Here is a 14271-nt window from a genome sequence, read left to right as displayed (position 1 = left end):
AAAGTGATAAACCTTATTAAATCATATAGTAACATGGTCATAGACATTTGGCTCCTTTCACAGCTAAACTAATATGTGGACTCCCCCTGGGATACAAGGTGTGCCTATAAAGCACTATAAGACTATCTTATGTGATCTACTGGCATTAATCACATTACTTTAGAGCCACACACTATAACTCTCAACTTCTGCTGTCCCCAAATGAAGTTGATGGTAATTGCTAACTGTCAACTGAGGTGTGACCATAAAGTCTCAGTCATGGTTCCTTTGCAACTTCCAACTTCAGCTTCTTTTGCAGAATCTGTTGGTAGATGCTAGTGCACAGAGGGATTCACACCTCCCTCCCCTGGGACAGCACTGCAGGCCATTCCAGTGCATCATTATAAAGGGAAACACATTCCAACCCCGCACTGTGAAGATACCCGCAAAGCATTTGCCTGGGTCTTGTGTGGAAACTCTATCTTCTTGATGAAACAGTGTAGTCCATCCAATGTGTGCATTCTGCCTGGGTTCCTTTACCGTGCTGAAAATGAGCAAACAAACTAATCTGCCTGGTGGCTTGGAGGGGTTTAGAAACATTACCAGAGGAAGGGGGGCCCCCAGTACAGTTTCTCAGGCAGTCAGGGCCTCAGTGAATGGTACAAATACTCATAAGTAAAACTGAGTTGCAAGATTCAATGCTTTCAAAAAACCTTGAATTGGTTGCTTTTCTATGATTCATCTTATCCTCCAAAATAAAAGTTGTAGTAGTAACATTTACCCAATTATTGGAGTATTACTATCAAAGTTTCTCTTTCTCTTAATGGTACTTTTAATGGTGAGTTTTCTGTTTCTGAAACCTATTTGTTCTTATAGAATCCATTTTCAGTTTCATTTACAGAAGAAAAGTATACTTACAGATATACCCTTCACTCCTTTAAAGTGAAAGGAATTGGGATTGCTTTAGGAGAAAAGGAGTGGTATTGTTCTTATCACAGGGCCTATGGTTATTGAGAGAGTGTCACCTAGACCCTTTCCTCAAAGACACAAAGTGAGAGCACAGAGTTTCATGTTCTTAGAGGTTCAGCAGGTGATCTGAAAAAGTTTTTGATGTTGATAAAGATGTAAAGCACAGATGTTTTGACATAATCAAATTTTATGTCTTCTTTTATGGGAGGGAGTGGATATTTAGGGAAAGTTGGAATAGAAAAAAATACATTTGTATAGCCCCTTCTTCAATCTGGTCACCTATTAGTTTAGAATTGTAACTGTGCTCTTTGTATAATTATGCTTAATAGAATTCTCAAGTATATAGATAATATCTTATAATATACTAATTAAATTTACTTTCTTTTTAAATTTTATAATAGAATGGCAAGACATAGAATTTTAAGTTCTGAGATTTTGCTAGTTTGTGAGGAGCAAGGAAAATTATAACAACAAAAGAAACCCTTAAGATTACTCAATCATTTTGTTTGCAGAACTTAGTAAAATCTGCAAAATGTTTTTTCCACATGATTACTTTTATAAAACGGGTGTTTTCTGTAAGCACTTGACATAAGAGGATATTATTAGCTCTTTCTGCTGCTTTTGGGTCTCATATTTTTCAGAATAAACCTGTCTTCATGGATCTCTGAAAATGACTGGATTGAGTCAAGCTTGTCTATTCTTTTGGATGTTCGTTTATTTATTAGTTTGCATAATTACAGATGAATTATCATGCTAAAAAAAACTGGAAGAACACAAGGCCCGAGAAAAGGAAGAGGCATTAAGAGATTCTGTCCTTAGCACCATGCCCTTACAGAGATATGTTTAAGAAATTCTTCATTTTTTCCAGCTTCTTTGCAAATCTCAACATCACAGAACCCAGAGTAAGATTACATCTCCTTCTAACAGCCTTTTCTTGTCCTTGTTCTTTATCCCTATCTATCCTGAGTGATCTACCCAGCATGGTCCAAGAAACAGCTTTTTAGGAGACTACTTCATTTCTAACCCCATCAGGAGGACAGGGCACATCATATACCAGCCACTACATGGACCCCAACAGGGGGAGCCAAGTGCTCAATTCATCTTCCTTATCCTTGGGTAAATACCAGGGTCTTCTAGAGACATCCTGCTATGGCATTTGAAATTCCTCCCTTGGATCCTGCAATTCATCATATTGCACAGTGTATAGAAATGTTTGGGGAGGTTTAGGGTGCTTCGATGAAGTCAGTACTTTAGGCTGGGGTTCAGTTTGTGAGCCTTTTATCAGAAGCATTTTGTATCATTATTCTAAAAATATCAACAAATTCCCCCCCAATCATATTTTCTGTGTTTTGTTTTTCTTTTAGAGGATCAAAAAAAAGTTTTCCTTTTTTTCCTCAGTTCCTTTTCTTCCCTGTCTTTATGTTTTCCAGGCCTTTCGTTACTACAGAGGGGATTATGATAATGAGAAAGCGTACCATCAAGTCTGGGTACCGAAAATAGAGAAAGAAAAGCAATAATTTGTGGGGAGGAGGGAGTGTGAAAAAAAATACTGATGAGAGAATTATAGATACTTACATACAGAGCTTCTTTTTCTGTATCAGAATCAGATGGAAATATGTTGATTTCCTCCTGTAAAAATAGTGGTGAGACAGACAATATCATGTCACACAAAATACAGGTTAAATTACTTAAATATAATGATCGTAGGCTCTGTGTTTGGCACCTACGCTCAGTATTATTTCTCTTCTTATAATTTTGAGATACGTGATCAAGTATTTATCTTTGACTGTTTCATAGACCACTATACTTGAAATAAGCTTTAAAGACTATCACTCCTTAGCAAAGCCTGTTTGAATCTCATCCGCTCTGATGCATCCTTATAGAACCAACTTGATCTTCAGTCATGAGTCTTCAGCAAGTGGGTGGGTGCCCTGGAACTGATAAGTGTAACTGGGAGAAAATCCAGTACAGATCAAAGGGTATGTCCTTAAATTTCATTTCATCTGATTTGTTTCTACAAATCTATAGGAGTTAAATGGCTCAATTTTTATAAGCTGGAGATGTATATTTTTAGGCAAAATGAAACTATTTAAGCATCTACTTAAAGCAAATCGTTCTTTATCCTGTTTTGTAAGAACCTTGTTTCCATTTTGAGACCCTTCTAACCTCTGACATTGATTTTTATATTTCTTGAAACCTTTGCACTTGATGACCGATATACTGATAGAAAAGATGGTTCACTGAATCAACAACCCTAAAAGAAATAAAGCAAATTGTGTGGTTACCTGATATACTGGTGAAAAGCATATTAGGGTAAAAGACTCAGTGATTTTTTTCAAAAAAATTAATATACAATAAAAATTACAGCACATGATTATTCATTTTTAGATTCTTTGAAGGCATTTCAGTGCAGTTCTTCAGCATACTTAGCTAGTTGAGAATAACTCTCCTTTCTTGTCCCTACTTTAAATGCACTTTAGGTACATCACAAGTGCATGTTGAGCACATCACTTATTGCTTTAAGGTGTTAAAAGCATTGACTCAAAACAACTGGTTGACTGAATTCTTGTTCATCTCTATATTCATGGTATATGTTTGGAATTTTCAAATCTTGCACAGCATTTTCCCTTCAACTCCTTTTACTGGTTAAGTCCATGGGTAATCAACATGTAGAATTTAAAAATGGTAAAATTCTTAAGAAATTAGATGTTATAAAGTGTGAAGGGCATTGTATATTTCCTGATACATAACAGCACTCAATCAGTGGTAGCTCCTTCTATCTCCTTCAATGCTTCCCTACTCTCTACCCCAGCAGATTACAAATGAGGATTCTAAGTGAGACTGAAATTAGCTGTGATTTACTTACCTGATTTCTCACTTGAATTGATGACAAACTCCAGCCCATAACCCAACATTCCTGTCTCTACTTCAATCTCTTTCCATTCCCCGTTTTACTAGTAGATACATTCACCAGTGATTGCAACTAATTACCCTTTTATTTTTCCTGATTTTTCCTCATTATGAAGAAAACCCAAATGATCAGAGTAATTAATTTGTAGTCATAATTAATAATTATCCTGAAATGCTTTGTTTGCATGGATTATCTTGGAATGCTTACATCAGAGCCAAATCTGTTTTATGGTGCTTTTTCCTTCCTCTTGGATTTTATATAAGGATTTAAAATGTATTCCTCCCAGTGACCAAGACTGATGACCATAAAGGCTCAGAGGGACAGTGAATGAAGGAGGCAGGTTTGTATAACAGGAACTCTTCATGACCCTATTAGCAGGCAAACTGTACTGTCTCAGTCTTCCTAAAGGAAGTTGTAATGTCACATGGAGCATATATTGCCAAGAAATAAGCCCAAATCAATTTCATCATAGGACATTTCTAGAAAACATAGTTTTCCACTATGTTATCTGTTGTCAAAAATGAGTGGCATTCCTTTTCTTGTGTTTTTAACTGGTTTCTGTTTGGTTAATAAGACCTCTGTGTTGGCAAATAATACTTTCTTAGGAAAGGTAATGTGCACTTTTCATTCTTTTGGACATCTGAACCTCCTGTACTTGGGGACTCCACCACCCCATTAGGCAAAACCAGCCTCCACTAGAAGAAGTTGCAAATATCATACACTCACTCTCCTGGCCCTGCTGGAATCTAGGACCCAAGCTTGTGAACTAGACTGCACCAATCAGACACCTCCAACTCAGTCTTTGCATTAAGAAGTAATGAAATGGCATGAGAAGCAGGGACTATGAAGAATCAGTTTTGGTGATGGCTGGTGGCGGAGATTAGCTACATCAATTTTCAAGAAAGAACCATTCTAGAAGCAATATCTGTTATATAATATCAATGGCTTTGGCAATGAGTGTGTCCAATGTCAGCAGCAAGGGTGCCTTCTCCAGAAGGTTCTGCAGCATTTTTCGGCAGTGTTCCTGGCTACAAAACCTCCAAGTCTTATTCTGTGAGAATAAGTATATTTCTGGAGTCTTATTCCTGGAGACTCTGTGGAATACACTTCTGCTATGAAATGTCTCTTTAACAAAGTACCTGTCCTATTTAAATCAGTTAGACTCTGATGCTTGACACTGGGAGCTGTGACTGATAAAACTATATATAAATTACAAATCTTAACATTCTTATTTTATCGTCTAGATGAGAGGCACACAACAGGACCTTTTAGGAAAGAGTTAAGTGTGAGAAGAATTGTATAATAGTAGATTAAATCACTGTGAACTGACTCTCCACTGGGTACCAGTTCATGAACAATGAACCAAAGAAGAACTGGATAGGTGATCAGAAAGCCACTCTCTGGCCATGCCTCTATAAAAATGTCCATGTCCTAGGGGCCAGAATGACTTAGAAGAGTTATAATATGCATAGGCACCTTTTTGCTTCTCTTTGAAAAATCCCCCAAATCCACTACTTCTCTGGTTGAAAAAAATGTACATATTGAAATTTGTTTTTTCTTTCGTTTCTGGGCTTAATTCTACAATGAAAAAATTCATGGCAAAATGTATTGACATAACCACAGACGATCTACTTTCCTTCAATCTTTTTTTTTTTTCCTTGTTTACTATGTATCCCAAGTTACTAGGAAAATAGCTGATGCAGAGTAAGTGTGCAATGAATATGTTAAGCAAAGATAGCAAATACTAATGTAGCACTTATGAGCCAGGTTTTCACATATGTTAACTGACTTTCTCCTCACAATAACCTTCTGAGATAGGCATTATTTTTAGCTGCCCGCCCCCTACTTTTTTTTGACAAGAAATGAACTCATGAAAGATCTAAGTAACTTGCCCAAGAAAGTGAGCAAATGTGATCCTAACTCAGGAAGGCTGACTCCAGAGTCTGTGCCTTATTTTTTTTTTTATTCAGCTAATAGTCATTAACCACTCACCATATGTCAAGCACAAAAGATTCAATGATGAGTATGATATTATTTTGCCCTCAAGACGCTCACTCTATCAGAGAGAAACACATATAACAAATAATTACAAGTGCAATATGGTAGATTCTGTCATGGAAAATATAAATGAGGTTTGTTGGGACACAAGGAGGTTGTGATAAACTTTACTCTGATGAAGGATGGTCAAGGAGGGGAATCTGAGGGTGGAGGATGCTTCAGCTGAGACTTAAAGTAATTTTTTATAAATACAGAATTACATTCTAAGTGAAAGGAACAACTTATGCAAAAGGTAAAATAGTATATTTGTGAATATAATGAGGCACAATTGAGTCATGAAGCTGGAGATGTAGCCAAAGGCTGGATAAGAGAAAAACTTATATGCTACAATAAAGATTTTTTACTTTATTCTAAGGCAATCAAAAACCATTGAAGAAACAAACAGGGGAGTAAGATGAATAGATATGCATTTAAGAAACATTTTTTCTAGTTGTATAGGATTGATATAAATGGTGTCGAGGTTAGACTGAAGAAGATAAGTTAGGAGACTACTGAAATAGCAGATTAAATACATGAGGACTTAAACGGGTCAGAAGTTCTAGGGTAAAGAGGGCATTGACTCAAAAGATAATTAAAGATAGAATTGGAAGAGCTTATAAATCAATTGGATATTGGTGAAGAGGGGTAATAATAAAAAGGTAGAATTCTTCTCTTTCTCTCTTTTGGTTTGCATTAATTAATGTAAGATATATGTTACCCCTGGTTTTCTTTTTCTTTAAAATGTTTTCATTCTTTTTGCAAGCTTTTTTTTGGTAATTTCACTGCTCCTTGAGACTAAGTTTTAGCCTCTTTTATTGTACTTTTATGTTTATTTATATCCAAGTGCCTTTTTTGTTTTAAGATGCCTTACGTCTATGTTAGATTGAAATCCTGTATACATGTATGTGTGTGTGTGTGCGCGTATGTGTGTGTATAAAAAACATACATCTACATAAAACTTCTAGAAGGTGTCCTTTACTGAAAATTGAATGTTTTTATGTATCCTGTTCTTTTTAGTTTGTCACATAAGTATTGTTGTTTATATTACTAATATGTTTGATGGCCCAGTTGAGAGTACATCTTTTACATGTTCTTTTAATGAATCTTCAGCATTTTTGGACGCTGGGATATGGCTCTATAAATAACACTTTGGGGAAAGTAGAGGACAAAGTTTTAGTAGTGAAAGCTGGCATTACTTATTCATAAACCTCCCTCTTTGAAGTCAAATATTCCTACTTTCAAATTAATTATTTTTATTAAAAAATTATAAGTTTTGCTCTTTATAGCTAAATATGACCAAAGCATAATTGTTTTGAGCCCAGAAAGAGCTGAAAATAATTGAGTGATAGTGCTTCTCTCAGAGATTTATACAACAAACTTGCATAATTCATGCATGTGTATATATTACAGATCTTGTCTCAAGAGAATTTCAAGCTAAGTGAGCCATTCTTATTCCGTTAGATATGTATGTACAGTTTTTTAAATTAATTAATTAATTAATTTAGCTGCACCGGGTCTTTGCTGTGGCGTGTAGGATCTTTTCAGCTGTGGAACGCAGGCTCTTAGTTGCAGCATGCGGGATCTAGTTCCAGGGATCTAACCCAGGCACTGGGAGCGCAGAGTCTTAACCGCTGGACCACCAGGGAAATCCTGTACATATTTTTATATATTGCACAGATATAGAGATAGATGAATAGACAGATGATTGATATGTAGATAGGTTGGTAGATAAAACTTTTACTAAAACAGTACTGACAACGCCTAGCAAAATGCTATAGAGATAGTTGGTGCTCAGTAGCTATTGGCTGAATAAATAAAGGTATAAGTTAAGCTATATACGATCACTCACATTTAGGGATGCAGTGATTTCAAAGGAAAAAGTTACTATCTTAATTTTTTTTCTGAACGTTTTGCATCATCAGTCTCTTAGGTCCAACAGTCTAACTAGGACACACTCATAGCTTCAGGGAGCATTACTACTGAACCAAGTAAAATTGTAGTCTTCACTTCCAAATATATTGAGTTATATGAAGAATCACGACTTACATTTGCCTTGATTCTTCTTGTCCCTTGATATTAAAAATAAGGATAAAGTATTGTCTTTTCCTGTCATCATAAATACCTCAACTTAATTTTTTGATGTCATAGTAATTCTGCTCAACACATGTCTACTGCTATTTCTTGGCAATACATCAGATTCACAAACTCAGTGAATAATAACAATTCACTAAAAAAAGAACATACAGACTAGTTTAGTTTTTTTTAGCACCATGAAGATCTTTTTATAAAAAGGCCACCTGAAAATAAATTTTCCTATTTTTCAATGTTCTTTACCTTTTTGTATGTGTTTGTTACCTTTGTGTATTTTTTGGTTTCTTGGTACAGGCTTCTCCTCCCTCTAATGATGTCAGCTGCTCTTCACAGCATCACAGCACTGCCCATATTCTTCCATAAATGTTCTGATCACTTGCAATGTTATCAAGAGAACTCTTCTTCATATACTTTGTCAGTGATGGACATGTTATTGTTATATGCATCAGCTTCAGTAATTCCACCTACCAATCATAAAATGTTCAGTGTCAAAGATTGTCAGCCAAAATACAAAAAAATAAAATCATAGGATTATGTGGGGAAAAAATAGAATTTTAATTTTTAAATTAGATTTTTATAAAATCATAAAATTTTCACACTCCTGAGAAAAAAGTGGCTATTTGCTCATGATATTACTATTGACTATTTGCTCATAGTATTACTATTCACTCCTTGATATTCTAGGGGGCATCTACTCTCTACCAGGAAGCTAAACATTGGGATTTGAGGATGCATGAATTCAGTTAAAGGAAAGGGTCTTATTATCAAATAATGAATGTGAAATGGATAGGTAGATAATAGAGGTGTGTACTGACCATACAGGAATACAATAAAAGAAGCAGTAATAGGGAACTCTGTATAGAAAAGTCAGGAAAGGTTTCAAATAGAAAATAATTTTGAGCCAAGACTCAGAAGTGTATAGTGAATGAGGAAAAGCCGTAACCTGAAGCTCCAATGCTAGGGACGTCAAATTTTATACTGTAAAGTTTTAAAGTAAATTTTTAAAACGTAAAGAGAAAATTCAGGGCAAAAAGAAAACATGTTTGAATTCAAACATATCAAAATCTAGACAAACACAATATATCAACCACAAATTTTTATGCTCATCACTTAAAAGAAAGAACTGATTATTCTTTCAAACCTTGAATCAACTGACATCTTTGCTAACATAAATAGCACATTTTTGGTATTGTTTCTGTCAGTTTGACAACGATGCATATAACATTAATACATCATAACCCTTCCTAGTTTTATTAAGAATGAGGTTAGTGATGGGTAAAATTGCTGAATTACTGGTATTGAGCATGAGCTGTTTTTTCCATTCTAGTGAGGCAGTAATCATCTACTTTTCTGCCAGTCTTTCATCACACTTTTTTCTACTGGGTATACTTCTAAGAGTCACAATAATAGTGAGTCACCATAAAAAGTCTGTCCTTTTCTTTCCTTACTCATTATGCTAGCATGAATTTGCATTTTTATCAGTGGAAATGTACAATGTCTTTTCCTGTAACGATAATAACAGTGGCAAGTTGGGTAGGCAGAGTGTGAACTCTTTCCTGTGCTGGAGAAATCTCCTTAGAAGTGTACATCCATGAGAGACTTTTGTAATATACTTGACTAATCTATGAGCTGATATCAGATTGACGTGAGCTATGCAAATATTATAACATTTTGTGATCATGCCACATTTTCTCCTTTAGATTCCAAAATTAGACCACGTATATCATCTGTGTTTCTTTTCATGGATGAATGATATTTAAAAAAAGAGTTTAAGTGTGATTTAGTAACTTACCTAAGATTATAGCATATCTAATATAAAGGAGGGAGTGAGTACTATCCCCATTCCTGACTTTGGTTAATCCACCTGTGAACAAAACTGCATTTTTCTTCTTGCAGCCCGATCTATATTTGAATTTAATTTTTAAGTACCAATTTCATGAACTATTTTATGTGAGTTTGCATATGGTATTCTGGCCGGAATTCTTTTTTACATTTTATTTGTGTAATTTGATTTCTTCCCGAGCATTATGATGATCCATCCTTTTATCTAACCCTTCACTCTATAGACACCAGCAATCGGGAAGAATGAAAGTCAGATTTAAAATCCAACTCTACTAGTTGCATAATATGAAACACAGTAAATGATGGAAACAAAATCTTGGAATATTTTAAGACAGACGTTATGTAAACTGCAGAAAACAGGGGGCAGTAAAATTGATGCATTGACACTGACATACCAAACTAGTGTAGCAATTACAGTAGTATTTACTAATAGCACATAATGCTGAAGTAGAAACTTATACCTTTAAACTAAATTTATGTATCCTTCCACTGTTTATGTTGTGTCATCTCCTACAAGAAAATATATTTAAAGATGATAGGCAGGTTTTTTTTTTTTAATGTCAGCTTGGTGTTAAATACTCTATTAGTGAGTGATGGGAACAGTGACCAACTGAAAAGTATATGCCCCAACTAAGACAGGTGGCCACTACTTTGTTCCAGCAAGCCACTGCCATGTTGGAATATGGCGTATTGCCAGATCTTCAAAATTTTCAAACATAAGCAGAAATCTTGATTTTTTTGTAGGTTTTAATTACTTCAAAACTTTAAAAAACATTGAGTGGGTCAAATAAGCTTGTCTCTGGGCCACAGCTTGTCATCTGGGCCTCTAGGCAGAGACGTGATTCTATAGTAATGATCATTGTGCCTTTCAATAAGGATCTTGGTACTGGTCAGTTCCCATGTCCTTTGCTCTTTCACTTTCTGTTTAATCAGTACTTCCTATTTCTCAGTGTGTCATAAGAAAGCCATAGAATATCCCCATTATATTCCTATAGATGGAAAGACTTGCCATAGTTGTAAACAGTTATTATACAAAGAGTTGTTATTTGTGCCCATGCATTTTTTTCTATCTGTGGTCTTCAATGACAGTTATTGTTCCCTCCAGCCTAATGTTATTAATACCCTTAAATAAAACTTGATTATGCAAAACTTTTTATTATATAGAATTATGATTTTTTGAACTTAAAGGAAAGAATATGAATTGTTTATTTCCTACACTCCCTCTTGAAAAAGTAAAGTACACATTTTGTTCATTGTTCTAACCCCAGGTTCTAGGACATTCTCAGGCAAATAGAAGGTTGAATGAAATTCATTTATTAATGGAAATTTGCTGTTTTATTCATTCATTCGTTAAGTAAACTTTTCCTTAGCATAAACTATGTGTCAAGCATGTTAATAAATATCTATTGATATATGTGGATCATTAACTAGGGCTAGAAACCCATTCTGCTTAGGAAAAGATTACACTGGCCTTTAATTTAATGAGATATAATTTATATTTTTTCAGCTTTATTGAGGTATAATTGAAAAAATTATAAGATAATTTAAAGTGTACATAGTGATAATTTGATATACATACACACTGTGAAAGGATTCCTCCCATCTAGTTAATTAACACACCCAATGAAATGTAATCTACATTTTAAAGTGCAAACCTACATTTTGGCTTCAATTCTCTGAAGGACTTTTGGGAGGGTATCAAGTTTTTGTCATACCTCTCCTTCCTAGATAGTGTAATAAGATCAGATAATACTGTATATCTCTAAGCAAATGTCTGACTGCCATCTGGTTAATCGGAACTTTAACCCTGTATACCAGATACCCCTGGGGGTAAGCCAGACACTAGAAGTCCACCAGCAAGAAAAAAAAATCACAAGTCAAGATCTCATGAGTTAACTTTAAACTTATTCTTGGTTTAAAGTTTAGAATTTGATCCCTTAGAACTATTTAACTCCATGTTTTTTTTTTAAAAAAAAGTTAGTGCTCCTATTTGATTAATAGTAATAATGCCCCTTTGATCACTTGACTATTCTCTACTAAGACAAAAATTTTTAAATCCCATCTCAAAAACAGTATTTGTTAGTCATGTAGATATCAAGGGTAAAGTGAAATCCCAACCTCAAAGGCAATCAAATAGGTGTGTTCTTGGAGAGTCATCTGTCTATGGCCTTATTTTTTGATGTTAAGATTTTTAGCAGTATGCCAGCTGCTTCACCATATCAGTCAATCAATCAATCATATACTTGTGTCAGATCACATTCTGTAGTAACAGCAGGGCTGGATCACCAAAATTAATAGGAGTTTCAACCCTCCAATTCAGCCAGGATCACTGTGCTAACTTAACCAAAATCAAAAGTAGCGCCATGTGTGAAGATAGAGACACACTAGCATAATATGGCCTATTTATATTGGTTATATTTAATGGTTATAGTCTTCGATTGAACTCTGGATGTGTCATCAAACCAGAAGGCCACCTTGAAGATGGGAATGTCTTTCTGTAGAATGAAACTCTGGCTTATAAACAACAAAATATATTTCTTTTTCATCAAGGGTTTTCATTTTCTTTTTGAGATTCATCTTTGTCATATTGGGTATGAGTTGCCTCATTAACATTTGTTGCTTTCTAAGGGTAGTAGGCAGAATAATGGCTCCTGAAGATATCTATGTCTTAATCCTCAGGATTCATGAATATGTTAAGTTACATGGCAAAGAAGAATTAAGGTTGCAGATGAAATTAGAGCTGCTAAGTAACTGACCTTTTGACAGGGAGATAATCCTGAATACTCTGGATTAGTCCAGTGTAATCACAGTGGTCCTTAAAAGTGAAAGAGGGGATCCCAAGAGAAAATCAGAGAGGTCGCAGAGTGAGAAAAAGTTCAACTTGATAGAGGAGGGGGGCCATAAGCCAATGAAAGTGGGCAGTCTCTAGAACTGCAAGAGGCAAGAGAATGGATTCTCTCCTAGAGCCTGCAGAAAGAAATGCATGCCTTCTTACATCTGCCAACACCCAGTAAGACCCATTCAGGGCTTCTGACCTACAGAAGTGTAAGATATTAACTTTGTGGTAATTGCTACAACAGCCAAGTAAACTAATATACTGAGGAAACAGGTTTTTTTTCAGAAGCGTCTGTCACTGAAATTGCATTAATAAAATAAAAGTTAAAATTTTCAGAATTTTCTTAAAGCATTGTCCATTCATTCATTCATCCATTCATTTTCAGGAGGTAATCCATAGCAGCCAGGTCGACATTGCAGGACACAGCCAGGAAATGGAAAGAAATGAACAAGAAACTTCCAAAGCACACAAAATTGATGTTCTTGGAACAGAAACGGTAACTATTTAGAAAGACAATACTTTCCACACAGTTTGCAGAACTGTGTGGAAATTCTGACCTTGTTATAAACAGTTGATTTTATTGTCCTTTTATATATTTAATATCAATACACATCAGTGTCTCTTTCCGTACTTTGGGGTTGATATTCTTTGAAAAATAAAATGAGCACCCTAAAAATATAAGTGCACTTTAGGTGTCAATTCATATTTGTTCTGTTATAGCATGAACCCATGCATTAAAATAAATGACCAAAGTGTAATCAATGTGCACTGAAGTCTTGGAAGAAAATCATGGTGCAATGAAGAATATGTGTGCAATACTGAAATAATTGACTTCTTAAAAACAATTGTTTATTTAAAATTATCTTTAAACACAGGTCTCTCATCTTGAAAAACACACTGTGGAAATAAATCAAGCTTCTCCACTCCATCAATATGTTCAAGAAACAGGTAAGAATCTGGTATTATTTCACCCCAATATATCTTTTTCCTATTGATGTTTCTGTGTTTGAATGGAGGACTTCCAAAGCACAAACCTTCCCACTAAATAAAGTTAGTAACTATGACTTATGATCCCAAAGGGGACAGAATAGTATTTCTATATATAATTGGGTTCTGCCTGTGGTACGAGATGCAATAAGCTTCTAAAATAGTTCATTGCCCTTCAACCCTATGATGTATTCATCCAAAACGCCTAGAAGGTGATAAGCCAGCCACCTCTGAATTGCATTTTGCTCAGGGATCCAGAATGAAACTTGATGTTATCAAGCTCCCTGGGAACAGAAAAGTTATCTAGATTGTATTACTTTTAATAACAAATTTAAGCACGTTTAAGTCTAATTCTCCAACCCACAGATATGAGATTAGACTACAGACAAACCTGTGCAAGTTTGCATAAGACGGGTACAGGGTGTCTTGCCTATAAAAGTGGAATGAGAAGTTTTGCTGTCCCAAAGTGCTAAAAGGGTAGATTTAAGCCAACTGTCACCCAAATGTTATTTGACTATATCTGAGTTTGGTTTTATTTTAGTTTTGCTTAAAGAAGTAGATCTTCCTTTTCTGTTCTTCTACTGTTCTTTTCTTGTTTTATAACTTTTATTATTATTTT

The 14271-nt window shown here is 35.0% G+C and overlaps 1 protein-coding gene across 2 annotated transcripts in view; it reads left to right on the top strand.

Moving 5' to 3' along the window:
- Positions 1-14271, top strand: part of XIRP2 (xin actin binding repeat containing 2) — a 296246-nt gene that overhangs the window by 263041 nt on the left and 18934 nt on the right. For both annotated transcript variants that reach the window (XM_030852542.2, XM_060301488.1), the window contains exons 5-6: positions 13051-13161; positions 13541-13613. In XM_030852542.2, the coding sequence (XP_030708402.2) occupies positions 13051-13161; positions 13541-13613 (184 nt within the window). The remainder of the gene's footprint in view (positions 1-13050; positions 13162-13540; positions 13614-14271) is intronic.

Source organism: Globicephala melas, chromosome 7 (genome assembly GCF_963455315.2).
Source record: "Globicephala melas chromosome 7, mGloMel1.2, whole genome shotgun sequence".
NCBI lineage: Eukaryota > Metazoa > Chordata > Mammalia > Artiodactyla > Delphinidae > Globicephala > Globicephala melas.
Note: the sequence above shows the minus strand (reverse complement) of the source record. Positions and strands in the feature narration are given on the sequence as shown.